This window comes from Malaclemys terrapin, chromosome 2 (genome assembly GCF_027887155.1).
Source record: "Malaclemys terrapin pileata isolate rMalTer1 chromosome 2, rMalTer1.hap1, whole genome shotgun sequence".
Lineage (NCBI taxonomy): Eukaryota > Metazoa > Chordata > Testudines > Emydidae > Malaclemys > Malaclemys terrapin.
In genome coordinates, this window is record NC_071506.1 from 47916434 (window position 1) to 47942224 (window position 25791).

At 41.8% G+C, this 25791-nt stretch overlaps 2 protein-coding genes across 3 annotated transcripts in view; one reads left to right on the top strand and one right to left on the bottom strand.

The window, feature by feature from the left end:
- CPNE3 (copine 3) overlaps positions 1–15465 on the bottom strand; it is a 58117-nt gene extending 42652 nt beyond the window's left edge. Inside the window, exon 1 of one of the 2 annotated variants that reach the window (XM_054020089.1) lies at positions 15356–15465. The gene's annotated coding sequence lies outside the window, so the exon portion shown is untranslated. Of the gene's footprint in view, positions 1–15330 lie in introns of both variants that reach the window. The other variant, XM_054020090.1, reaches the window with a different exon arrangement.
- Positions 15466–15847: 382 nt separating this feature from the next.
- RMDN1 (regulator of microtubule dynamics 1) overlaps positions 15848–25791 on the top strand; it is a 29471-nt gene continuing 19527 nt past the window's right edge. The window contains exons 1-3 of the mRNA XM_054020091.1: positions 15848–16011; positions 18562–18679; positions 24472–24559. Of these exons, the coding sequence (XP_053876066.1) occupies positions 15898–16011; positions 18562–18679; positions 24472–24559 (320 nt within the window). The 5' untranslated portion in view covers positions 15848–15897. The remainder of the gene's footprint in view (positions 16012–18561; positions 18680–24471; positions 24560–25791) is intronic.

Consider the following 25791-nt stretch of genomic DNA (forward strand, 5'->3'; position numbering starts at 1 on the left):
ATGGTTGTTGCCAAGATGTATGTTGTGTATGAAGGCCTTTACAACAAGAACAAAGTAACACATGGCAATAGCTAGTGTGTAAATCTTTATTTTTCTTGTTTAGGATTAACATACTTCCGTTGGATCTTCATGAGCTATAAGATGCAATAAAAGTGATCAAATAACACGCACCTTTTCATAAAGTTATTGAACTTCAGTTTCTTATTTGCAAGAGGTACTAGAAATATTTTAATGTTCTACAACCATGACAGCACGTTTACATAGCTCTTAACTTGCACAATAGCACCTTGAAACAGAAGTACACAAGCTGATTTAACTATCAGAAATACAACACAATCAGAAAATGTCTGTTTCTAAAACAAGTGAAAATATTAAATTAAAATTAAATTGGAGATATCCTATCTCCTAGAGCTGGAAGGGACCTTGAAAGGTCATCGAGTCCAGCCCCCTGCCTTCACTAGCAGGACCAAGTACTGATTTTGCCCCAGATCCCTAAGTGGCCCCCTCAAGGATTGAGCTCACAACCCTGGGTTTAGCAGGCCAATGCTCAAACCATTGAGCTATCCCTCCCCCACATTTTCCTGACTAAACATTAAGTACATATCTTAAAACACACAAAAGTTCATGTACTTTTTCAAGCTTTGGTATATGGTGGCAAATTGAATCAACATCTTATTAGGTCATTTTGACACATCTACTTATTTGATAACACTGCAGTTCAGCATTCACTTTGCACTCCCAGTCAGTACCTGGCCTGAGCAAGGGAAGCTAATAATCCAACCAGTGGACCAAATTTGAGGATGAATCCTGGTCATGTGCCCACCTGAGGCACACTAAGAAGAATCACTAAGTATCAGGTACACTGGAACAAGATGGTGTCAGTTCTCTATATCTGCACGTGCCTGTACAAACTCATGCTCTCCTTCACTTCGCTGACTTCTGCACCCTGTTGTGCAGCCACAGAGTATTGCCTCCATGCAATCTGTGGATACTGGTGGCAATGACATGAACCGAGGCACCAGATCTCTGTCCTCCTGTTTCCAGCCCATTGTATTTGGAGGAGAAACTATTAGATTTGGGCAGTGGGTTTGTCTCCAAACTAGTGCCTGGTAGCAAGCTCTGCGCATGTGGAAGAAAAAAGCATTACTTGGTGAGGGGTAGTGTTTCTTATGACCACAAGTATGTGAACAAAATGGTGCATGCTTCTTTGCCTGTGTTGTGGACCATACATCTTCCAAGAAAATGCTTCTGTACTTTTCACCTTCTCCAGGTCATTCAATCCAAGCTGTGTTAGAAACATGGTATCACTGGAAAGTGAGGACTGAGTAGGTCTTGGTGATGCCTACAATTCCACCTCTCTTTTTTGGCTCTGATCAGAGATCATTTGGTTGACCTTCTGTCATGATCTCTTGACAAGAAGTTCCAGCAAGGGAACCTGGAGCACTTGAGATGGAAGTTGATGTATTTCTGTGACGTAGGTGGTACCCTATCTTGCATATTTTGTGTGGTCATATCACAAATAGTATTCATTTGAGGGTGAAGAGAGGCAGCTCCTAATTTCCTTCCCTCTGGGCACTGCTGAACATGAGCAGTATGGCCATGTACTACCACCACAACCTGAAGTTCACACTACCTTCACCTTTGCCAGTCACAAATGTGGAGGTGAGATTTTGAAATCTTTGTGAAGTACGAACTGACAAGAGCTTACCATAAGAATGTGACTGATATGCTTTAACAACATCTCCTTTAATCTCTTGATCATGCATTGCTATTAAGTCCAAGAGTTGTGGATGAAATAGGCACCACAATACTTGAAATGTCATTTTGCGGACCAGCATCACTCTGACATATGACTTGCCATTCATAGCTTGTTCTGTTGAGTTAGTTCCAAAAACTCAACTTTCAATCCAGGCACCTGCTAGCTTTGGAGCCTGTGTGTGTGCTGATCTAAGTTTCTGAAAGATATGGAGGCCGCCTAATCATGGAATAAGTCACTCTCTGGTGTGTCCCATTTTACTACCACCAGTTTACAGTAGAGAGCTTCAACAATAATTAGAATCACGTACTGCTGCCCGAACACTGACAACATGTTTGCATCTCCATTCAACCATACTGAGGGTGCCTAGTTTATGGGCAAGGTCTTGAATAATTGGCAAGTATCCAATGGTAGTTATTCCTGGTTCTGTTGTCATATACAATATGCAACTGGTTGAAGTGTGTCCATCCACACTTTGCATTCTCCTCTGTTTGATGTTTAAAGATAAAGGCCCTATTAGAAACTCTTTCCTGCACTGCAGCTTTGCAGTTTTCTTCAGATTCAGAGTACTACTCTTTGCAAACACAGTCAGTCAATATTGGTTTAGCTTCACCATTTCTTATATTGGCTGCTATGATCACATCAATTGCATCAGGAACACTAAGTGTGCTGTTTGAATTATGCTAAACAGTTTGATTTTGCTGACAAGTTCATACACACACTGTTATAACAAACATTGTGGTGAATTTTGGCAGCCATATTTCTTTGCAAATTTGAGGGTCTAAATGTCAAAATGCAGCTTGGTAATAGCCATTTTTGAAATCTGCAGGTTCCAGTTATGTTAAAAAAAGCTGTTAGCAACTTTTAATAAAAAAATACCTCTAGATGCCTTAGAGAGTATTGATTCTAAGATTTCCATCTAGTCTATTATTGCTGTTGAAGAGTGCCAGAATAACAGCTGTGGATACTGTCAATATGCCTTTACAGAGTGGAAAAGATGCTAGTCAATTAGTGCCTTTACTGTGGAGAGAGCACTTCAGAGATTTCTGTCACCTTTTGATTGCACTAAATCCACTTTCCCCCCCAAAAAAAAAAAAAAAGCATTAATGGGGAAAAATAAAAAGATTTTGTTTTGAATCACTAATCTGAGCTGCCTACTCTGATGGTTTCCATTAAAATTCCATTAACATTGGTTAAGACTTGTGAACATTTCTGGAAACTTTAAAAGAATTTCCAAGAACTGTCTTGCGATAAAATTATTACATATCACCTACATGTCTATGAGCCCTGTAAGTGAATAGTCAGTGAGGGAAATTATTGTACACAGGGCTAGTGAAATATTTATTTATACACCTATAATGCTCAAATACAGTAGGGTCTATATAAGGAGACAATGATTTCCCAGATAAAAACACAAGGACATAACTTCTAGGCTCCTGAAATGACACAGCTGTTTAGCCAGGCCGGAAGGCTAGAGATCAACTGAGTTAACAGTGACTGGATTACTGAGAAGGGGGATGAGTCACCAGGGGTAGTCCAGTATCAGAGGGGTAGCCGTGTTAGTTTGAATCTGTAAAAAGCAACAGAGGGTCCTGTGGCACCTTTGAGACTAACAGAAGTATTGGGAGCATAAGCTTTTGTGGGTAAGAACCTCACTTCTTCAGATGCAAGACTTGCATCTGAAGAAGTGAGGTTCTTACCCACGAAAGCTTATGCTCCCAATACTTCTGTTAGTCTCAAAGGTGCCACAGGACCCTCTGTTGCTTTTTACAGGGGTAGTCCAGAGAATCTCAATGAGTTCTGAGAGGGAGCAAAGCAAGCAGAGACAGAAGAGTCTATAGGTAGTCATTCATTCCAGGGTCCCAAGGTTGAAAATAGGTAGCTAACCGGCAAGCATATAGGTTGGTTTACTGTTCCTAAGATTTTTTTAAATGCTTTTGTTCTAAATAAATGATACTTTCCATAAAGGAGATAGTTTGGTCATTGTATCAACTGTTGTCATTGCTTTCAGTGGGAACAAAACGGCAGAAGTCTACTACACATATGAGTGGCCTGCCGAGGCAAATCACAATTGATACCACAGGACTGCCACCCAGCACAGACCTGAGAATGGGAGAACAGTGCGATTTCAGATTTGAGGCCAGAAACCTGAGAGGTGGGTGACCTCGATGAGATGAGTACCTTTAAAAGAATCTCCAAAGAGTGCCTTATGATTTTATTCAGATGTAATGGAAAGATTTATTTTTCTGAAAGTTATAAAAACTTGGCTTTTCTTCAGTCTCATCTTTTTTGTTTACACACAAAAGCCAAATAAATTCCTGCCCCCCAAAACACCTATAAAGTGATGGTCTAAAATAATCAGATGGCAAGAGAAGAATAAACAGCAATTCCAAGACAGCAACTGCATTGTCATAGCCATAAACTTAGCAACTAACTAATCAATCAATAAAACTCGCCAAATAGTTCATTGTGAATAACATTTAATGAAGTTTGTTTTGCTGTCTACTACGCATTTGTGAATTCATATTTGTTATACAACCTGCTCAAGTTGGTTGATATTTCTCCACGCCAGAGTAATAAATCAGAGCTCCACCAAGTTAATGTATCATTGCGCAGGCTCATTCTTGCAGCACATTAAATACTATGTAATTTTGTAGACAGCAAGAGCCCAACCCAATTCTCACTGACATAAATAGACTCACTGACTTCAGCAGGTTTGGGATCAGGCTCTAATGGAAGAGTTTTTTGTTTGTTTTTAAAATAAAGATACGCAGAAGAGAAGATTGAACAATAAGAAGTACTGCCATACGCCAACAAAATTGTAACCCTGTTTTGTAACAGGCTTTAATTATTAGCTGAACATTCATCAATGTTTCTGAAACTGCCAGAATGAACTCCCCAGATATTTATGCACGTATGTGTGAAGGAGGTTAACTTAACATTTTAAAAGGAATTTCCATTTTAAAAATAGAAACTTAATCAAATGTTCTGTGCAGAAGGAAAGCGGTCACAAACATTTTTTTTAAATGAGTATTTACCAACTGTTACTACCAATATATTGCATTTCTTTCCCACTAAGGCCTTGTCTATATTACAAATATTTTGCCAGTATAACTTTGCCAGCATATCCTTTTAGTGCAGATGCTGTGTAAGCCAACAGAAGGAGCTTTTATTTTAGCGTAACGACGCCTCCTGACGCCTCCTCTGTTGGCATAGTTGCGTCTACACTGAGGTTTTTGTTAGCGTAGCTATGTCAGTTAGGTCTGGTCTACACTAGGGGGGCGGGAGGGTAAAATCAATCTAAGCTACGCAACTTCAGCTACATGAATAACGTAGCTGAAGTCGACGTACTTAGATCTACTCATCATGGTGAGTCGACAGTGGACGCTCCCATGTCAACTGCGCCTCTCGCTCTGGTGGAATACCGAGTCGATGGGAGAGCACTGGCCGGTCGATTTATTGCGTCTAGTCTAGACGCGATAAATCGACCCCCCACCCCCCACTGGACTGATTGCTGCCCGTCAATTCTGAGGGTAATGTAGACAAGCCCTTAGGGAATACATTCTGATCCTCTCCCCCCTCCACACTCTAACTGACATAACTATGCTGACAAAACTTTGTAGTGTAGACCTGGCCTAAAACAAGGAAAGAACTATGATCTCTCAAATACCATTATGTGGTAACTCAGGGGCAGGCAAACTTTTTGGTCTCAGGGCCACATCGGGTTTCCAAAATTGTATGGAGGGCCGGTTAGGGGAGACTGTGCCTCCCCAAACAGGCAGGCATGGCCTGGTCCCCTCCCCCTATCCGACTCCCCCTGCTCCCTGTCCCCCGATGGTCCCCCTGGGACCCTGGCCCCATCCACCCCTCCTTGTCCCCTAACCACCCCCAAAACTCCTGCCCTGACTGCCCCCACCGCCCCATCCAACTCCCCCTCTCCTTCCTGACTGCCACCCACCCCGCCGCCCCCGAGATCCCTGCCCCATCCAACCACCCCTTCTCCCTCACCGCCCCCGGAACTCCTGCCCCGACTGCCCCCCCGCCACCCCATCCAACTCTGCCTCTCCTTCATGACTGCCTCCCTGCCCCGGAACCCTTGCCCCCATTCAACCCCCCTGTTCCCACCCTCTGACCACCCTGACCACCACCCCGAACTCCTCTGCCCTCTATCCAACCCCCCTGCTCCCTTACTGTGCTGCCTGGAGCACTGGTGGCTGACGGTGCTACAACCGCACAGCTCAGAGCGCCAGGACAGGCTGCCGTGCCGCCCAGCTGGACCCAGCCACACCATCGCGCAGCACAGACCACCGGGTCAGGCCACGGTTCTGCAGCTGTGCTGCCCGGCAAGAGCTCGCCGCCCAGAGCATTGTGCCGGCAGCGCAGTGAGCTGAGACCGCAGGGGAGGGGGGAATAGCAGGGGAGGGGCCAGGTGCTAGCCTCCTGGGCCAGGAGCTCAGGGGCTGGGTAGGAGGGTCCCGTGGGCCGTAGTTTGCCCAGCTCTGTGGTAACTGATCAATCAGTAAAGTCAACATTTGCTTGTCTTTCAGCATAAGTAAAAGCTATAGTCATACAGCAGGTACAGGGGAGAGAGAGAGAGGCTTACTTGCTTGTCAAGTAGAAAATTGAACCAAATTGGGAATGTACCATGAAGTAATTATCACAGTTCAAGGGAATTGCACCTATATTTCCTCTAACTGGTCCAACAAAGGCATCCACTCTCAGGCTTCCAGCTCCCCATTCGTTGCCTTTCTTGGGTGGATATCTGTGTCTCACTTCTTCTGACCAGGGTATTTCCAGACTGCACTGTATTTCCCTGCCTTCCCTGTGTTATTCCCAGAAGAGACAGGCTGCCCAAGCATACCTGCCTGCTTTCTCTTCAGAGACTGAAAACAGAACGATTGTCAACACTTGAGAAGCAAACAGATCTTTCAATACCACACAAATCTTTCAATCTATGCCTATTTTATTCTTAAGGTAAAAAAGCACTACAGAGAAAACAACAGAACAAAAAAAGTACATATATGCTAATAAGCTTACCAGGCACCACCCAACCAAAACATGGATTGTGGCAGGAGCAGTCCTTCAAATTCCCATCAAGGGGGATTCCTTGTGGCTGCAAATTAATCTCAGCATCAGCTCAGAACAAACACCCAATCTTATGGGCCTTCAGTATGTCCAGACCTTCCAAACCTAACCAAAGGATTGTGGATGTCTGTGGACCAAGGTTCCTGTCTGTTTGCTGGATGCTTCAAAAAAAATCATTTTTTGTCCCTCTCTGTCCGTCCCTGGAGAATCCAGTTTGAACTAGTATATGCATAGCTCTCCAGGGGGATAGCTTCAAAGGGCTGATAACCAGAAGTAGTACATTAGCATCCTCCTCCCTACCAGAGAAGGTACATACAGTGTACCACCACCACATACACAATTGCATTTTTAAAACAATGGAACCCAAAAATATTAACTCATATTCAATAAGGTTTAAGTTAAATTCTCTAAGGTTCCGTCAGGATATTACCGGATAATGTCAGTCTGTCAGTCATTACCGATCTTGAGTACTGTTATTTTAAATTATATGTCTAAAATAAAGGGCAGGACTTAGCTAGTTTCAGAAGGATGAGACCTATTAAAACTGAACTGATTTTTAATTTGAGGCTTAAATAAATGTAATAATAATATATCTTTATTAGATCAGAAGACGTAATTCACAGCATTGCAAAAGAAACCTGTAAAATATAAATGCACCAATCAGAGCAGAGGACAAAAAGACCAGGAATTTAGGATGCCATGCACATTAATGAATCTCCCTCTAACACAGTGAGCAAGATTCAGCTAACCAGACTCTGCCAGGAACACCCAGGCATATGATAATTGTTAAATCATAAAAAATAAGGGAGTCAGAAGTGTCTGGACAGTCAAAAGAAGGGTCCTGATGGGGAAACTGAGAAACTCTGAAATAGATCATATATGATGAAGGTACAGTAAAACCTCAGTTACAAGCACTTCAGGAATGGAGGTTGTCTGTAACTCTGAAATGTTCGTAGCTCTGAACAAAACCTTAGGGTTGTTCTTGCAAATGTTTACAACTGAATATTAAGTTAACAAAGCTTTGAAACTTTACTATGCAGAAGAAACATGCTGCTTTCCCTTTATTTTTAGTAGTTTACATTTAACACTGTACTTTTTTTTTTGGGTGTCTCTTCTGCTGCCTGATTGCGTGCTTCTGGTTCAAAATGAGGTGTGTGGTTGACTGGTCAGTTGGTAACCCTGGTGTTCATAACTCTGAGGTTCTACTACATGGGGATACCATTTCCTGTTGATCAGAAGCCAGCAGCTAAGTAGCTGGCTGATAGGCAGACTGGCTGATTAGGTCCACTCACTGCACCTGAGAAAGAGCTGGAACTTAATTAGCTGACCCTTATGAAAGAAGGCAGCACAAAACAAAGGAGGGCTGAAACACCCTCCAGAAAGTGGAGGAGCTAGGGGTGGTGGGCTGTGTTCTCAGTGGACTGCTACTGGAGCTACTGCAGAGAGGAATTACTCTAGAGACCAAATGGACAAAAGGGAGACTTGTGTGAAGTCGTTAATTGTTGTGACTCTGAGGTAAGAGCCACGAAATTTTGGGCTGCTAAAGTTACTGGTGTGGGCGACAGGCTTGGGAAAAGGTCTACTTGACCTGCACAGACTTTTGAGGGAAGAGTCTGTGAGGTTTTGATTTGTTTTGTTAAGAATGCTTAAAATAAAACTAACCACGTGGGATACAGTTTCCCTGGATTCTTTGAAAGAGCTCAGAGTGAATTACTCCAGGGCGTGAGCTCAGAAATAAGCAAAAACTGTTCTGGTAGAAGGAGGGCGCTATAAAACAGTGTGGATTTGATTTAAATCACTAGTCAGGAAGACTATTTAATCATGGATTTCTACATCAAAGTGCATTCTTGTTGGTTGTTATAACCTTAATACATATTCTTCACAACTCAAAAATAGATGTAGGTTTCATTTTTAGAAGGTACACTTTACACATTTTTAAAGTGATTTTGAAAACTTTTCAGATTAGTTTTACAGCTATATCAGAAAATGAATGATTGTTTGGTTATTTCATTTACCAAAGTTAATTGAAGCAGATATTTATGAAGTCACTGGGAGATGAACTAGCTCCAATTCAACAGGTTAATCATTAATATTTGGAGGATTTTCTTGCCATGCTGTATTGGGAGGAGACCACCACCAGACAGACGTTTCAATTGTTTTATTTAACTAAAACAACAACGTTATGCATTCTGGATTTTTTTCCCCTTCTACAGCAAACATATAATATTTTAACAAAACAAGCATATGATTTTTTGAATTTAGTTAAAAATTTGTTTTTTAAAATCAGGTTTGTTTTTGTTAAAATTGTTTAACTAAAATAGTTAAATGAAATATTTTTTAAGAATCCCAAAAATTAATAGACTGTCAGCCAGGTCAACATGAGAAACTGAAAATATTGGCTTCTGCAGCTAAATCAGTCATCTTCACCTTCATTTTCCTGTTTCTTCATAATCTGGAAAAGAAAAACAAGCTTTCCCGCTTTTTCAGGTCGCAAACAATTTCTCAATTTGGAATGAATTAGTCCAAAGGAAGAAAATATTCTTTCTACACCAGCAGAAGAAGCTAGTGCTGTTAAAAGGGAAATGATTATCATTTCAACAGTCTCTGAATCCAAGTGCTTAAGTGACATCCACCAGTTCAATGGTGTGACTTTCTTTAAATCAGCAGCAAACATACATTTCTTGAATGGTTCACCCTTAGCTCTGAAGTTTATTATAGTTGGCATTATGGAGGGATGATTACTGGACATCCACGTCCTAGTCAACTCCTCTTCTTCAGCAGTGAAGGTTTGACCCTGGTACTGAATATTGAGAATATCTGCAAGAAAGTGAGCTGGAGATAGAATCATACAAGATTAGGGTTGGAAGAGACCTCAGGAGGTCATCTAGTCCAAGCCCCTGCTCCAAACAGGACCAACACCAACTAAATCATCCCAGCCAGGGCTTTGTCAAGCTGGGCCTTAAAAACCTCTAAGGATAGAGATTCCACCACCTCCTTAGGAAACCCTTTCCAGTGCTTACTACCCTCCTAGTGAAATAGTGTTTCCTAATATCCAACCTAGACCTCCCCCACTGCAACTTGAGACCATTGCTCCTTGTTCTATCTGTCACCACTAAGAACAGCCTAGCTCCATCCTCTTTGGAACCCCCTTCAGATAGTTGAAGGCTGTTATCAAATCCCCTCCCCCCCACTCTTCTCTTCTGCAGACTAAACAAGCCCAGTTCCCTCAGCCTCTCCTCATAAGTCTTGTGCCCCACCCAGACACCCAAGTCAAATATGATGAGGATTACTGAAAATCTTATTCATCCTATAAGAAAGTTCTACCAATCCCAAAGGACCGGACACATTACCAGCCAGGTTAATGAATATTTGAGATCTTACCCAAATACACACTTACAACCAATTCTTATTAACTAAAACTTATTTAAAAAGAAGAGAGTATTGGTTAAAAGATCAATATACATACAGATAGGAGTACAGTTCTGAGATCAGATTCATAGAAGAGATAGTGAGCTTTGTAGTTACAAAGAGTTCCTTCAGAATTAGTCATAGGTTATAGTCCAATGTTCATATTCAGGGTGATCCAGATTAGGACTGGAGATCTCAGCCTTATGACTTAAGCGTCCCTTACATGAAGCATCAAGCAGATCTGAGATAAAAAGGATCAGGACCCAAAGGGTTTTTATACAATTCCAGGCCTTCTCTTGACAGGTTGAAGTCCTTAGGCAAACAATCATGGAGACTGAAGAATACATTGTGGTACCAGATGACAGAACAAGGAGTAATGGTCTCAAGTTACAGTGGGGGAAGATTTAGGTTGGATATTAGGAAAAACTTTTTCACTAGGAGGGTGATGAAGCACTGGAATGGGTTACCTAGGGAGTTGGTGGAATCTCCTTCCTTAGCGGTTTTTAAGGTCAGGCTTGACAAAGCCCTGGCTGGGATGATTTAGTTGGGAATTGGTCCTGCTTTGAGCAGGGGGTTGGACTAGATGACCTCCTGAGGTCCCTTCCAACTCTGATGTTCTATGATTCTATGATATTTCCTAAGCATTACCCATAATTAGCTATGCAGATTAACACAGGGCAATTGGCTGTTTTTCCACCATTCACAGGTGATTTGCTATACATTTCAAAGAGAGATGAATACTACGTTTACAGTTCATTTAAATGTTAACATTTCCTTTTGATCTCTGAATTAAGAGAATATAGCATGGCCAGGGACTGTTTGATTACATTGTTAACCTCTAACAATATACATGTTGTCATAATTATAAAGGGAAGGGTAACAGCTGTCCTGTGTACAATACTATAAAATCCCTCCTGGCCAGAGACTCCAAAATCCTTTTCCCTGTAAAGGGTTAAGAAGCTCAGGTAACCTGGCTGGGATCTGACCCAAATAACCAATAAGGGGACAAGATACTTTCAAATCTGGGGGGGGAGGGGGAAGGCTTGTGTTTGTGCTCTTTGTTTGGGAGTTCGTTCGCTCTTCCTACTGAGAGGGACCAGACATCAATCCAGGTTCTCCACATCTTTCTAAACAAGTCTCTCATATTTCAAACTTGTAAGTAAATAGCCAGGCAAGGCGTGTTAGTTTTACTTTGTTTTCTCAACTTGTAAATATACCTGTTACTAGAGTGTTTATCTTTGTTTGCTGTACTTTGAACCTGAGGCTAGAAGGGGGTCCTCTGAGCTCTTTAAGTTTGATTACCCTGTAAAGTTATTTTCCATACTGATTTTACAGAGTTTATTTTTACCTTTTTTCTTTAATTAAAAGTCTTCTTTTTAAGAACCTGATTAATTTCTCCTTGTTTTAAGATCCAAGGGGGTTGGAACTGTATTCACCAGGAGTTGGTGGAAGGAAGGAGGGGGGATAGTTCATTTCTTCCTGCTTTAAGATCCAAGGGGTTTGGATCTGTATTCACCAGGGAATTGGTGAAGTGTTTCTCAAGGCTTCCCAGGGAAGGGAATCCACTTGGGAATGGTGGCAGCGGACCAGATCTAAGCTGGTCGTTAAGCTTAGAAGTTTTCATGCAGGCCCCCACATTTGTACCCTAAAGTTCAGAGTGGGGAAGCAGCCTTGACACATGTAAACACACAAAACCACAAACATTATCTACCAAAATGTCTCTAAGGGTTGAGTTTGGGTCAGTTAGCTGGCAAACTGCTTAACTCTTTCTGGCCATGAGTCACACTTTGTATAAGATTTGTTGCAATTATGTAACGGTGGTAGCAACAATTACTTGCATGGTCGTACTCTAATCAGATAATGTCACAACCACATGGTGTGATAGGCATGTGTAAGATCCATCGATCTTGAAAGGTGTGTTGTGGGGGAGTGTTTATTATTGGAGCAGTGAAGATACGCCTGCAGGTTTTGCATCTGTTGTTCTGGTAGGGTCTGGTGCCATGTTGAGTCGGTGTGTCTTGGTCTGTAGGGACATTTGCCTCTAATGACAAAACCACTCATAATTACCACATCTCCACTGACAATCATAAGAAAAAAAATCATCTGACTGACCACCACATAGCAGACGAAACCACACTCGATTCCATTGATTGCTTCAGGAAAAAATTGACTGTGAAATCCTTAATCACATTCATCATAATCTCCCCATTGCCGAAAGGACAGCCATACAGTCCCTGAAATCTAACCACCAGATAGTGATTAAACCAGCAGACTGGGGATGCCAGAGTAGTCCTCAACAGTGACAACTACATTAACAAGGCCAACTGACAACTCTCCAATACCACCTACTATAAGGAACTCAAAGACAGCCCCATACCACAATTTTCCCAGGAAATTAAGGATATCATCAAATCCTTCCCGAAACAACACCTAGAGAAACTCTAGGAACTCATCCCCTCATGAACCCACCACATAGACCTTCTAGATGCTTCTCAAGATACACAAACAAGGGAACTCAGGCAGACACATCGTATCTGGCCATTTCATCAATGGAAAATGATATGCACAAATTTATGTCAAGTGGAGGTTCCCCGACACATTTAGCTAAACACATACTGATTTAGATAAAACAAGTTGCAAAAAGAAAGATTAAGTGACTACAAGTAAAGTTAGAATTGGTAACAAAGAAAATAAAGATATGAAAACTAACACCTAACTTAACAAGCTAAATGGACTCAAAAAAAAGGTTTTTATCATATGCTGATAGCAATCTGTACTTCATGAAAAGCCTCCCTGGCAGGACCCCTCCACCAGTTCAATGATGCTTCCTTTGACTTTCAAGCACTATAGCTGCAGTGAGTAAAGATGGGGGGTAGAGAGGTGATCTGAAGGCCACTGTTTCTCCTTCTTATCCCCTTCTCCCCTCTTGGAGGATTATCTCCAGCTGGGGTTCAGGCAACAGTCAATCTATTTACACGGTAACTCCCAGCTGTTTCACTGTCAATATGTAAAGTTCTTGCTCACACCCACCTTCCTGCTAAAGAATGGGTGCTTACCTAGGTGATGGTCCATTATAGTTCATCTGATTATGCCGATATCTGGCTGGAGCGCCAGTGTCTTTGTCTCTGAAAAACTGGTTTGGGCCTGCTTTTCTTAAACTTGGAACATATTATAGCAATGTTATACAGTAGAATCTTATAACTTTACATACAATTCTGATAAACCTATTTTACCAGGACAATAATATTCAGTGGATTATGAGTTTAATTGATACCTCACAAAGCATACTTTGTACAATATTTATCATAGTCTTATAAAAATGGTGAGCATGAGGTACAGTCTGTCACAATCATATTTGATGGTGTGGATCTATTGTATGAGCTCATTTTTGGAAACTCAAGAGAAATAGCCGACAGTTAGCACGCCACAAGGCTAGCATCTTTTTTACATGGACAGTAAACATTAGAATGGAGTCAAGAGGCATCCTAATAGAACTCCCTGTTCCTCCCCGGACAATAGAAAGGCATGTGGAAAATGAAGAGATTGTAAATTCAAAGAACTACTTGGATTTAGGGGAAAAAAAAAAAAAAAAAAGTTGAACGACAGAAGGACAAACTAATCCGGAATGAATCTCAGAACAAACTCTGAGAAATACCACTTTGGGGTATATGTGAAGGAGTGTGGTATGTCAGGCACAGGGGTACCCAAAAGGTAAGTTAGGACTGCAAAGAGAAACAGCTGAAGGGAGAGGGCTCTGACAATGACAAAACGGCTAATCAGAAGAGACAGAAGAAAATGCTTTTTAGAAATGGAAAATGATACCTTTATTCATTGTGACTAAAAATAAGGCAAATTTACGCAAAGTCTTACAATTTCAGACTAGATATGTTAGCTCTACAGTTTCTATTATGTTAATATGAGTTTTTTGTTTTGTTTTTTAATCTGGACTTTAATTTGATTTCAGACTTAAGCTTATGTCTGGGAATTTAACACAGACCATCCTAGAGAGAAAAGATAACCTCAATACCCTAAGAAAAAAGGTAGTGAAGAAATTATGGCTGGAGCCTAGCCCAAAGAGTTCTTAATCAAGAGGGCTTCCAATAAGGAGACTTCTCCTACAAGGTGTGGTGTTTGTCCTGTGGTTTCATGGTGACTGCCTACTAAACTCTGCTCTTATGTTGGGGCACTGGTGATGACTAAGGCTGAGAGTTTGTCACAGAAGTCACAGATTCGGTGACTTTCCGGGACCTATGTGACTTCTGCAGTGACCGGTGACTGCACTGGTTGCTGCTGCGGCAGTCTTGGTCCACTGTGCCCCTCTCCCCCAACAGCAGCAGGAGTTTGGGTGGGGAGCTAAGCGCTGGGGTGCAGGAGGGGGTGAGAGTGACAGAGATATGTTGGCTTACTTATCTAAATCCAAGATTCATGGGATTCTAGTATTACTGTTGAAATTGCCCGATTTATGGGCATCCCCAAATGCATTGCTTCAAGCATTACTAATTTATGCCACTCTTCATAGGAAGAGCTGGCCAATTTGCCCAGAATTACTGATAAACACAATTAGGCAGCATGTGAATGCACACATCCAGTTGCTCCAAGTTTCTGTTGTATGAAAATGGTTTACCTGGGGGCAGATTAACTGATGATTCAAGTTTCAGAGTAGCAGCCATGTTAGTCTGTATCCACAAAAAGAACAGGAGTACTTGTGGCACCTTAGAGACTAACAAATTTATTAGAGCATAAGCTTTCATGGCCTACTTCGGATGCAATGTAAGCAGGGAGTTAACTCTGTTTTTTACACAAGTAGATCCCGATCCAGCAGAGGGGTTTGCAATGGGCAGGCCCCGCCCCTCCCTTAACCCCTAACACCACCTGCGTCCCCACTCTCCAACTGCCCCGCCCACTTAACTGCCTCCTCCTCCGCTCCCCCCAATCCATCCGCTACAGGCAACCGCCCGCTCTGGCCCCGCCCCAACCGCCGCACCCCCAGCGCCCCCGCTCCGCCATGCCCCTGCCCGCGCTCCCTCTATCCGCCCCCCCATGGCCACACCACAGCGGCCCCCTGCCCTAGCCTCACTCACCGCCACCGGCCGCGGCCGCGCTCACCTGTCGGCGCTGAGGGTCCAAGCCCCGGGACGAAGAAAGGAAGCGGCTGGAGCCAGAAAGCGAAGCAATAACACGGCCCCCCACAGGCTCCCCACCCTACGCTCCGCCCCCGAGCACGCCCGTCTACCGCTCCGCCCCCAAACGGGCGCAACAGCGCATGCGCGAGAGGCGCCCCCGCTGACAGCCATGAAATTCTCGAACGGGGATGTTCGTTTCGTCCAGGGGCGGCTGAGGCCACGTGACCCCAATTCCCCCCTCCCCCTCCTCCTACTTTGCTCCCGCAGAGACCCTGCTTTAGTCCCGCCCCCAACACTTCCCTCTAAGGAATGGGGGGAAGAGCGGAGAACTCAGCGGGCGGAACGGAAAGAGCGAGGTCATGTGTCCTACTCGGACACTACCGGGCACTGACCGCAGCCTGTCGACACAGGAGCCCCGGTCCCGTATGGCCCGGACATTGTTGCAGACGGACCGTTTCCGGTCGGGCGCTCTTACTAGGTTCCCCAGGATGCAGGCGGGTCGGGCCAAGCACGGGGTGGCGCATCATGGCGGCAGCGGTTATTATTCTGAGGCCTTTGCGCCGAGGCGCCGCCTGCGTGGGGAAGCGGCTCCTGTCCGAGGCTGGAGGCGTGAGACGCGGCTGGTGGCGGCAGGCGCAGGTGGGGCAGGCGGCAGAAGTGGACACTGAGCTCCGCGTGGGAGACGCGCTCTGGGGACCCTTTCCCGCCCCTCTCCGCCGGGACAGTCACAGGCCAGCGCCCTGGCCAGGCCGCTGCCCCAGCGTGTCAGGCCCGCCGGAGAGAGACCGTCCTGCCGGAGCGGAGATTCTTTCAGGGGCTCTTCTCCCCGCGATCGAAGCCTCCTATCCACCGCCCCCGGTCCATCCCTTGCAGGAGCCCCCCCACGCCCCTTCCCGGTGTAAACCTGCGGTCTGGAGGGCTGGGCGCACTCGGGCCTCTCACCCTCTTTCATCTCCCTGCTTGGGTGGAGGGGGCCGGGCCGAGCTGCCATTGATCCCTGTCCAGTCACTGTTCTGGAAAGTGCAGGTCAAGTCAAGACCTAGTTAGCCACGGGGCTGAAGACAAACATGAACCTGCCTCAGGTATCCCCTTCCTCAAACACTGCTAACTATAGCACCGCAACATGTCAGGCCCGCCTGCTGCCCTTACTAGTATCAGCCCAAAACACAGAGGCAGAGCTCATGGTTAAAGCAATGCCTGATGTGACCTACTTCTAGAGAAGTCAGATGCCTTCTGTCCACATAGACAGCCCCAAACAAGTTACACATTGCTTGTCTTTTCTGAGCTGTACTACACTTGGTTCCTGGTCCACTATGGGTCGGCAATGACTGTTTTCTTGATGCCCTCGTTTACACTGATTTACTTTTAGTGTCGTGGCAACTGGGGAAAATAATCTGCTTCCACGTCACTGTTTAAGGTTTCATTTTTTCATGTATCATCATCAGGGGTAGCCGTGTTAGTCTGGATCTGTAAAAAGTGACAGAATCCTGTGGCACCTTATAGACTTAGGGTATGTCTTCACTACCCACCGGATCGGAGATCAATTTATCGCGTCTCGTCTAGACACAATAAATCAATCCCTGAACGTGCTCTCCGTCGACTCCAGAACTCCCTCAGAGCAAGAGGCGGAAGCGGAGTCGACAGGGGAGCCGCGGCCGTCGATCCCGCGCCGTGAGGACCCGAGGTAAATTGATCTAAGATACGTCAACTTCAGCTACGTTATTCTTGTAGCTGAAGTTGCGTATCTTAGATCGACCCTCTCCCCCTCCCCCCAGTGTAGACCAGCCCTAACAGACGTATTGGAGCATAAGCTTTTGTGGGTGAATACCCACTTTGTCAGATGCAGTGGGTATTCACCCACAAAAGCTTATTGTCTGCTAGTCTATAAGGTGCCACAGGACTCTCTCATTTTTTCACATGTGGCAATTGAATGCTAAATTGAGCCACGTAGAAAGGAATATAAAGAAATAAATAGGAATTATTGGTGACGGATGATATTCTGGCTTCTAAAATAGCTGGGTTTATGATCTACAAAAGTAATAATGTTTTAAGGGTTGCATGACTTAGGCCATGTCTACACTGTAAAATTAAGTCAACCTAACTTACATTGGCATACAGCCGCCATTGTAATTACATCGCTTGTGCATGTCGGCGCTTCACTCTTTGCATCAACAGTGCGCATCCTAATCAGGAACACTTGTATCGATTATACTGTCAATGTGGGGCATTGTGGGATAGCTCCTGAAAGCCAGCAACAGTTGACATAAGCAACACAGTGTCTACACTGACACTGCATTGGCCTAACTACATCAACCTTGACTCTATGATGCTTGTGGAGGTGGAGTTATTAAGACAGTATAGCGGGGCAGTTAGGTTGGCAGGAGCGAAATTTAGGTGTAGACACTATCACAGTTAGGTTAACGTAAGATGCCTTGCATTGACCTAACTCTAGTGTAGACCAGGCCTTGGATATGTATGCTTGTTGTAGCATAAATAGCATGTCAAGTTCTCAACACTTAAATCAGTATTTCTGGTTTTGGTGTCTTAAAACACACAAACCATAACATTCTCAATTACAAGTCTGTTAATGAGCAGGTATTTGATTTAGCAAAGTGACAAAATTAGCAAAGACAGTTTGAATACAATTTGAGCATCAAATCAGTTAAGAGATCCTTCCCAGTCAATTATATTTGTGGGTTTCAGGCAAAAGTTTAGGCTGCCTGCAAAGTTTTCAATTACACTTGAAGCAGGAGGAAAATAACTCATAGTTTGACTCAGACTTTATCATTAGGAACTTAAAACATGACACTTTTTGACTTTTTTTCTAAGTTGCTTACTCATCGGAGCATATTTTAATTTAGTTTTTACCAAACAACTTCTGTATTCTTGCTTATTGTTTTGTCTTGTATTCTTTGCACAACTAAACGTAGTTAATTTTGTTTTGTAGTTCTTTCTTCATGTTAATAGTACTAGGTTCATGTTCCAAAGTATAATAATAAATCAGTTCCCAAAGCCCAGTTTCCTGTTTGCACAGTAAAAAATAAAACCTTGAAGTGTTCCTATTATTGTTATTCTGTAACTTCTGAGAGCCTCTTGGACACATAAGATTGGAATGTAATCCAGAGAGCTGCAGACCAGCTTTATCAAATCTTATAGCAGATTATAAACTTACTTTATTTTTCTTTTCAGGTGTTTGGAAAATTAACTCTTTTCAGAAGAGGGCTTGCACTCTCAGCAGTGTCTTACTTGGGTTATGAAGCTTACAACTCTATTTCTCACTTTGCTGTGGTTCATGCTAGTGTCAAAGGTAAAGCTCTATGAATTCATATGTCCTGAGGTCATTCAGATGCAGACTTGGCACTTCTTTGCAGTACCAAAACTTTGTGAGAAGCGTTTTATGTAAGGCTTTCCAGTATCTCCACTATAGGCTATTTTTATATAATCTGTTCAACTGTAGGCTACCTTTGAACTAAATAAACAGTGAAGTTCTTGTTTAGCATGGCTCACTTCTCAGAAATATCACTAGGAATGTAGCCAACACTTTGCTGTGTGGGTAAAATAAGCTTGTGACACAGATGCTGTTCCTTTGAAGTCTTTGTTGGGAGATAAGGTTGAATTTGGGATTCAAAATAGAGCTATTCATCTTTGATTCAACTGTAGAATTAGAATTTTAGTTTTTGTTGGTACTAGTGGAAATCCACATCATAGCAGCATTGGGCTCATGATTTTAGCTAGAAATGGAGCAAAATGTCTTGGTCTGAAATGCAAGTGCTGGAATCTTTGGGAATATAGTAAAATATCAAAGATTCAGTCTAAAGCCTTGTTTTAAGTAGTCTTTACACATATTATTCTGATCAAAATTAAATCAGTACAATGCTAGCTCTCTAAATGCTTCCCAGGCTGCTGAATTTCTTGGAAATGTTATACATCTTTTTTTTCAAATAAGCTCCAAATGAGGATTCTTGCAGAAGAAAAAAACATTGTACTCACTGCGGTAGAAACAATGATCCTCCGTCTTCATACTCCTTTGTCTTCTCCCAGGTATTGAGGTGAGCGTTTTGCCTAAGTGCTGTGTCCTTTAGTGCAGTGTTTTCAACCTTTTTGATATCAGGGACCGGTCTGCTGCCTTCCTAAACTGTCAGGGAGATCTCAGGGACCGGCACTGGTCCACGGACTGGTTGTTGATTAGGTAGATTCCACTCTTCAGAGCTTCATTTTCCACAAGGTTTTAGAAATAACTAGAAATATTGGGCATATCTTTATTTTTGCCTCCACTTAAGCTATATTTAAGTTAGGCTTCACTCTTTTAATAATTACAGAGCACTGGACTGAAAAAAGTATCTGTACAAATCTTGCCACTTGATGTCATTTTTAAAGACTATTATAGCTCTGAGCACATTATAAAAGAACCTACTGACAACTTTCTGTACACAATTAAAGCAAAGCAGGAAAAATCAAGTGACCAGAGCCCTTAGGGCAAGTTAGCAGACACCAAGCCAGATTAGAACTGCTCAAAATTCATGAGGGAATACAAGATGGTGTTTAACAGAGGGAAGAAAAACGTTTTAGAAAAGATTTGACTTGACAGCATCGCTTTTGAAATTTCAATCAACATATTAAATCCGATAAGCATCTACTGACAGCTGTGGAGATGAATAGAAAGTTTCCAGCAAACCTAAAATAATTAGTCAATTACTTCATTAGTACTGAACTGAGTGGTGAATATTGAAAATAGTGGAATTTGAGAGAAAAATGTCATCACTGTCAGAGGGCCTAATGGAAACCTGAAGCTTGTGGAGAAACAACTTGAAACCATGGAAAACGTGTCGATTTTCAAACTTGCATGCTTAAGATTGCTTTTGGCCTTGAGGCCCTCTTCATTATTATATTTATACCTAAAATACTTAGATATTCTTTATATTTGGTGAAAATGTCATTGAATTCTGAAGAGACAGTGGCAAGAAAGGAACAGCTAAAGGAACAATAGCTGTATTAAGGGACCCATGTTACTAGAAGAGGAATCAGAAGGCTGGCTGAACCAAGCCATTTCTTATAAGAGAAATCAAAACATTTCCCTTAGGTGTTACCCCAGGGCTACCCAAGGACAATTAAATGAATATTGTCAAAAATAAACTTTTGCCCAAGAAAGACAAAATCTGCGGTACTTTAATAGGTCATGGTCTAGCTCTTCTGTAAGGGTAAGGCAAGTTCTGAGATACTGAGAGCATCTCAGTACTTTGAAATAGGTAAAGAGTCTAGTTAACTCAGTCGTAATTCTTAACTGCGTTTTAGTTTGTCAAGTCTGTGCTGCATCTGATTCATATTTTATAGAAATAATCTTGTTCTGTGAACTTCTAACAGTCAAAGTTAAGGAGCCAAAATGTATTTATATCACATGACTAGCCATTTTATTCTCCATCTCTCTACAAATTAGGCACAGTAAATTGTCATGTGAATATTAATATGCAATAAGTGAAATAAACTTGAAAATATTATTTGATAACAAAAAAAAGCAATGACAAGCTATCAGCGTGTTGTAAAATCCACACAACAGCAAATAGCATTGTAAGGCCTACCTCCTTTGATTTTCTGTTTTAGAAACTAATACACGATTGAAAAACAAACAAGCATACATTATTAATACCAAGTAAGTATTTCTGTGTTACTTAAATGCATTTTTATTTTATTAAATATTCTCTGTAAAGTATTTTATTACTGCTGTAGAATCCGACTTCTCCCATCAGAGGGGAAACTAATTTAACTCAAATTATTCACAGAAATGTGCTGATATCTCTATAAAAACTCGTGAACAAAAGTCAGTAATCATATGCTATGTTAGCTTATGCCTTCCTTTATTAATAAAAAGTACAAACAATATTTACCAATGGTCAAGAAAGAAACAGAAGAAATGTTATTTTTAAGCATCTGATAAGGGCATTGGAAGAATGAAAATAAGCACTGAAGATTTTGACAGTGTCTCCTTAAATGAATATTTTTAGATTTACCCATCACATGTTGCCAGTGAAAGATGTTGGAGAGGATGCTCACCACACAATTTAGTTCATAGCTAGGTCTGAGGTTTGACAGAGTAGACTCTTAACAGCCTTTCTCTCACAGAAAAAAAAATTAGAAAAATTGTATAAGTGAAAATTCAAAACTCTTCAAAGAGATGAACACCAATGGATCAAATAATAAGATATTCACATAAAAATTGAAAATAAGGAAATGAACATTTAAGTACTAGACAAGAACATAAGCAATTAGCCTTTGAAAAGCCAAAAAATTAATTTAATAAAGCACATGTATGAATGGAGGTAAAAACAGAAAAGTGCCTCAGTATGTACATTAATAGCAGCACTCAAGCTATAAATAGAAGCTATGGGATAGATAAATCTGGGAAATTAATAATGGATCCAGATTAAGATACTTAATTATTTTATCAATTGCTATGGCCATCTGAATCCCAGGTACCTATAACAGAAATAAAAGCATGTAACTAAGAAACCTACCTACACTTTACATAGACAAATTGGAGCTGGGGTGGGATTGGCGGAAACGAAGTCTCCAAAGCTATATAACATCTTCACTCGAGGAAAGCACCTGGAGTGAGTGGTTTTGCACCAAAATATTGTGCGTTCTAGACCCAAATGACGCATTTACTTATGAAAGTATTCAACTAAAAAATTGAAAAAGAAAATTCTCCAGTTTAATTTAGGTACAGGCTGACTGTCTTTCAAACTAAATCAAGATTCAGTAAAGGCTTGACTCTTGTAGATCACGCGCCTCATGTTAAAACAGGATTATAAAACTTTCATAAACACTGCAGTTTTAAGGATTGAGAAAGTAATTGTGGCTACTCCTGTAAAACACAAATGCTTAACTTTGAGTATTTTCATCAACTTCAATAGATTATTCATATCTTAAAGTTATGCATCTATGTAAATGTTTTTGTTAGAATCAAAGGGCCTATATTTGGATCGGAAGAGGCTTTGTCACATGGAAGACTTTAGTAGAATAATAAGCATAATTGAAGAGTTAAGAAGAAGAAAGCTAGGTAGTCTAGATATTGGGAAGGTCTTTGACCAGGGTGAAGTTTCCTTCTAGCAACAATTTAAAAACCCAACAATGGTTGGACGTGGTCATTCTTTAAAAAAATGATTAAATCAAAATATAACAAACCTATGGCAAAAATAGGATTATCAGATGGAACACCTTGTTTTTAATTGGGAAGAGGAACCTAGGCAAGATACTCAGATTCTTTTATGTCTTTCATTTATGATCATGGTAGAACCCTTCAACCATATTTGGTATATCAATTTGTGGAACACAACTATGTTTTATTCACATAATTACTGTGTGGTGTGAATGAGTCTTATCCCACCATTTCCATTATCAGAAATTTAAACTTTGGAAGGTTATGATACAGAATTAATATGGGGAAAAAGCAAAATGTTAAACTTCTTATTTGGGATAGCAACACCATTGAAGAGAAAACACAAATTAAAATTGTCACCTTTTAAGATATTTAGTAAATATTAAACTCCTTAATATTATGAGTGAAATTGAATTAAACAACTCTGGTAGCCAAAATATGGAAAAAATCCTAGAGAATAGTACAGCTTCTAACTTTCCAGGTGGTAAATGTGGAGGTATGTTCATTTTTAACATATTTATCTTTTTTACTTAAATCCAACCCATGACACGCTTTGTTCCAGTTTCAAAAACACTAACTTCATGTATTTGCTTGGTGCGGGATGATAAACAATGAGAATGACCAGACAAAGACCTATATCTTCATAAATAAGACCTAGGTATTTATTATTATTATTATGTAGAATGAGGGATTTGCAGTTACTGGGAATGCAGGCTGTGCTAAGCCTATTTAGGAACCTACAAAGTAAACCCGGAAAAGCTCTGTGGGGGGAAAAATGTGGTATTAAAAACAAAAATTTATGATACTCTAGTTTTGAAAACCAGGTGCTTGTGCGACTGCTAAGGGCTTAATTCAGCAAAACTTTGATAAAGTGGCAAGCTGGACTGAAAAGCCCAATTTTGGTTCATTTAATAAAATTTTCTCCAGTTTCATTGTCTGTGGCCTCATGCATGTTACAGTACTACTTTGATTACTACTGTAACTGTGGAGCTCTTATCTCTGATTGCCAGAACCCACAATATTTTAAAAAGCATTATATCACTAATGTATCTTAATACTTTTGAATTATTTATATGTACTGCTGGTTATATACAAAATAATGATTTAAGACTGAAAATATAAGTCACCCTGCAACAAATTATGAAGAAAATACATGGAAGGATCAGTCCAATACTAAGTGACCCTTACTGCATTCATCCCCTTCACCTTGCTATATTTCAGTCCCTGGCCTACCACATGCTCCGTGTTCTGATCACTTAGGATGTGTCTACACTGTGACTGGACATCCTTGGCTAGACTGGGTCAACTGATTTGGGCTTGTGAGGCTTGGGCTAAAGGGCTGTTTAATTGCGGTGTAGATGTTCGGGTTCCAGAGCTCAAGCTCCAGCCCGAGCCGAACGTCTACACTTCAATTAAGCAGACTCTTGGCCCGAGCCCAAGTCAGCTGTCCCAGGCAAGCCGTTGGTTTTTAATTGCACTGTGGACAAGTCCTTGTTCATCACCAAAAACTAAACCAAACATTTTCTGTTCTGCCATTGTGAGGTCATCAGACTAACATTCTAAAATCTGTTACACTTCTAACACTGTCTGTTGCTAAGGACTGTTTTATAGTTTCATAGAGTAATATTTTTTTAATGTTTCTGTTCCCAGAAGTTGTTCATTGAAAATAAACAAAGCTGGTACAATTCTGTATCCCATGGCTGCTAAAAGTTAGTGTAGTATAGGTAGCCAATTTGAAATTGGAAACACTTGATACTTATTAGGAAATAGTTGTTTGACCCCGTCTTAGTGCTGATTTTTTGTGTGCTGATTTTTTGTGTTTCAGGGTACTTTGGCTAGCAGCCTGTTGGATTGTTGTACTTTGGAATATTGTTGCTGATCTGGTAGGCTATCGTATTTATTAATCTTTTTGTCTTCTCTTTCCACCATCCATACCCCTTTTGAAGTTGAGGAAATCATAGAGCAAGCAGACTACCTGTATGGGAGTGGAGAAACCAAAAAGCTCTATCAGTTGCTGACCCAGCACAAAAAAAGGTATTGAATATCCCCACATGAAGCGCTCCTTTATCAGTTCATGTTAACTAATACAGTAAATATGATAGCACTGAGCACCCAGCTTGCACCTTTTTGCAGTAAGAGAGAAAATCTCCTGAATTTTCTTCCCTTTCAATGTAGAAGGAAGGACCTGGTTCATAGTCAGGCTCAGTTTGGGCGGCAGAGGGTTAGCACTCTGATAGCTTTTTCATTGGCACAGGGCCCCTGAGAATAATGTTCTTATAAGAAAGTTGGTGGGCACTCCTCCTGCTTTCCCTAGTGTATGTTAGAAGGTTAAATACAGACTCTAGTGTGCAAGTATTCTAGTAGAGATGTGGGACAGAGCAGTAGTATTGCTTCATCCTAATCCCCTAGCAAGTGAATGGCAGCTCTGTAGGTTTGGAAGGGGCGAGGGGTGTCACTGTGTTACAGAGCTGACAATGTATTTGCTACTGTACAAAACACATCTGCTGGCCATAGGCAAATAGAAATTTTGCCAGCATGAGTGGACTGAGTCGGTTCTGACTCCTTTGCTGGAGGGAAGGGAGAAAGAAGAGAACAGAGCGGTTCAAGTGTCCCAGCTCCTGTAACAGAAGTAGAGGGAACAGAGCAGCCTTTGAACCTCTTGCTCTTTTTCAGTAAGAGAAGGAGGTGATAAAAAGCAGAGTGGTAGGACCATCTGTTCTTTTGTGGTAGGGGTGAAGGAGGAGCAGAGAGGCTTGGACCTGAGAGGAGGGGGAGCAGAGTGGCCCAGAGGGAGAAAGGAGCCATGTAAAGAAAAGGGGTGGGTGGCAGGGAGAAGATTTCGCAAGTGGGGGAGAGAGGGACACTTAGAATTCACTAATGGAAGCTAGAGGAGTGGGAGAAGATGACCAGTACACCTCTACCCAGATATAACGCGACCCAATATAACACGAATTTGGATATAACGTGGTAAAGCAGCGCTCTGGGGGGGGTGGGGCTGCGCACTCCAGTGGATCAAACCAAGTTCAATATAACATGGTTTCGTCTATAATGCAGTACGATTTTTTGGTTCCCGAGGACAGCGTTATATCGAGGTAGAGGTGTATTTATGTATTATTAAATCAGGGAAAGAGCCCACACTTCATGTATTGAGGCAAAAATTCTCCCAACTCTAGGAGCATTCCTGCTCTTTTTCACTGTACTGCTCACCAGCTCTTTTCTTCTTACTTTTATTTCGCTTCTGCCAAGGAAGGGGGTTCTTGACCACA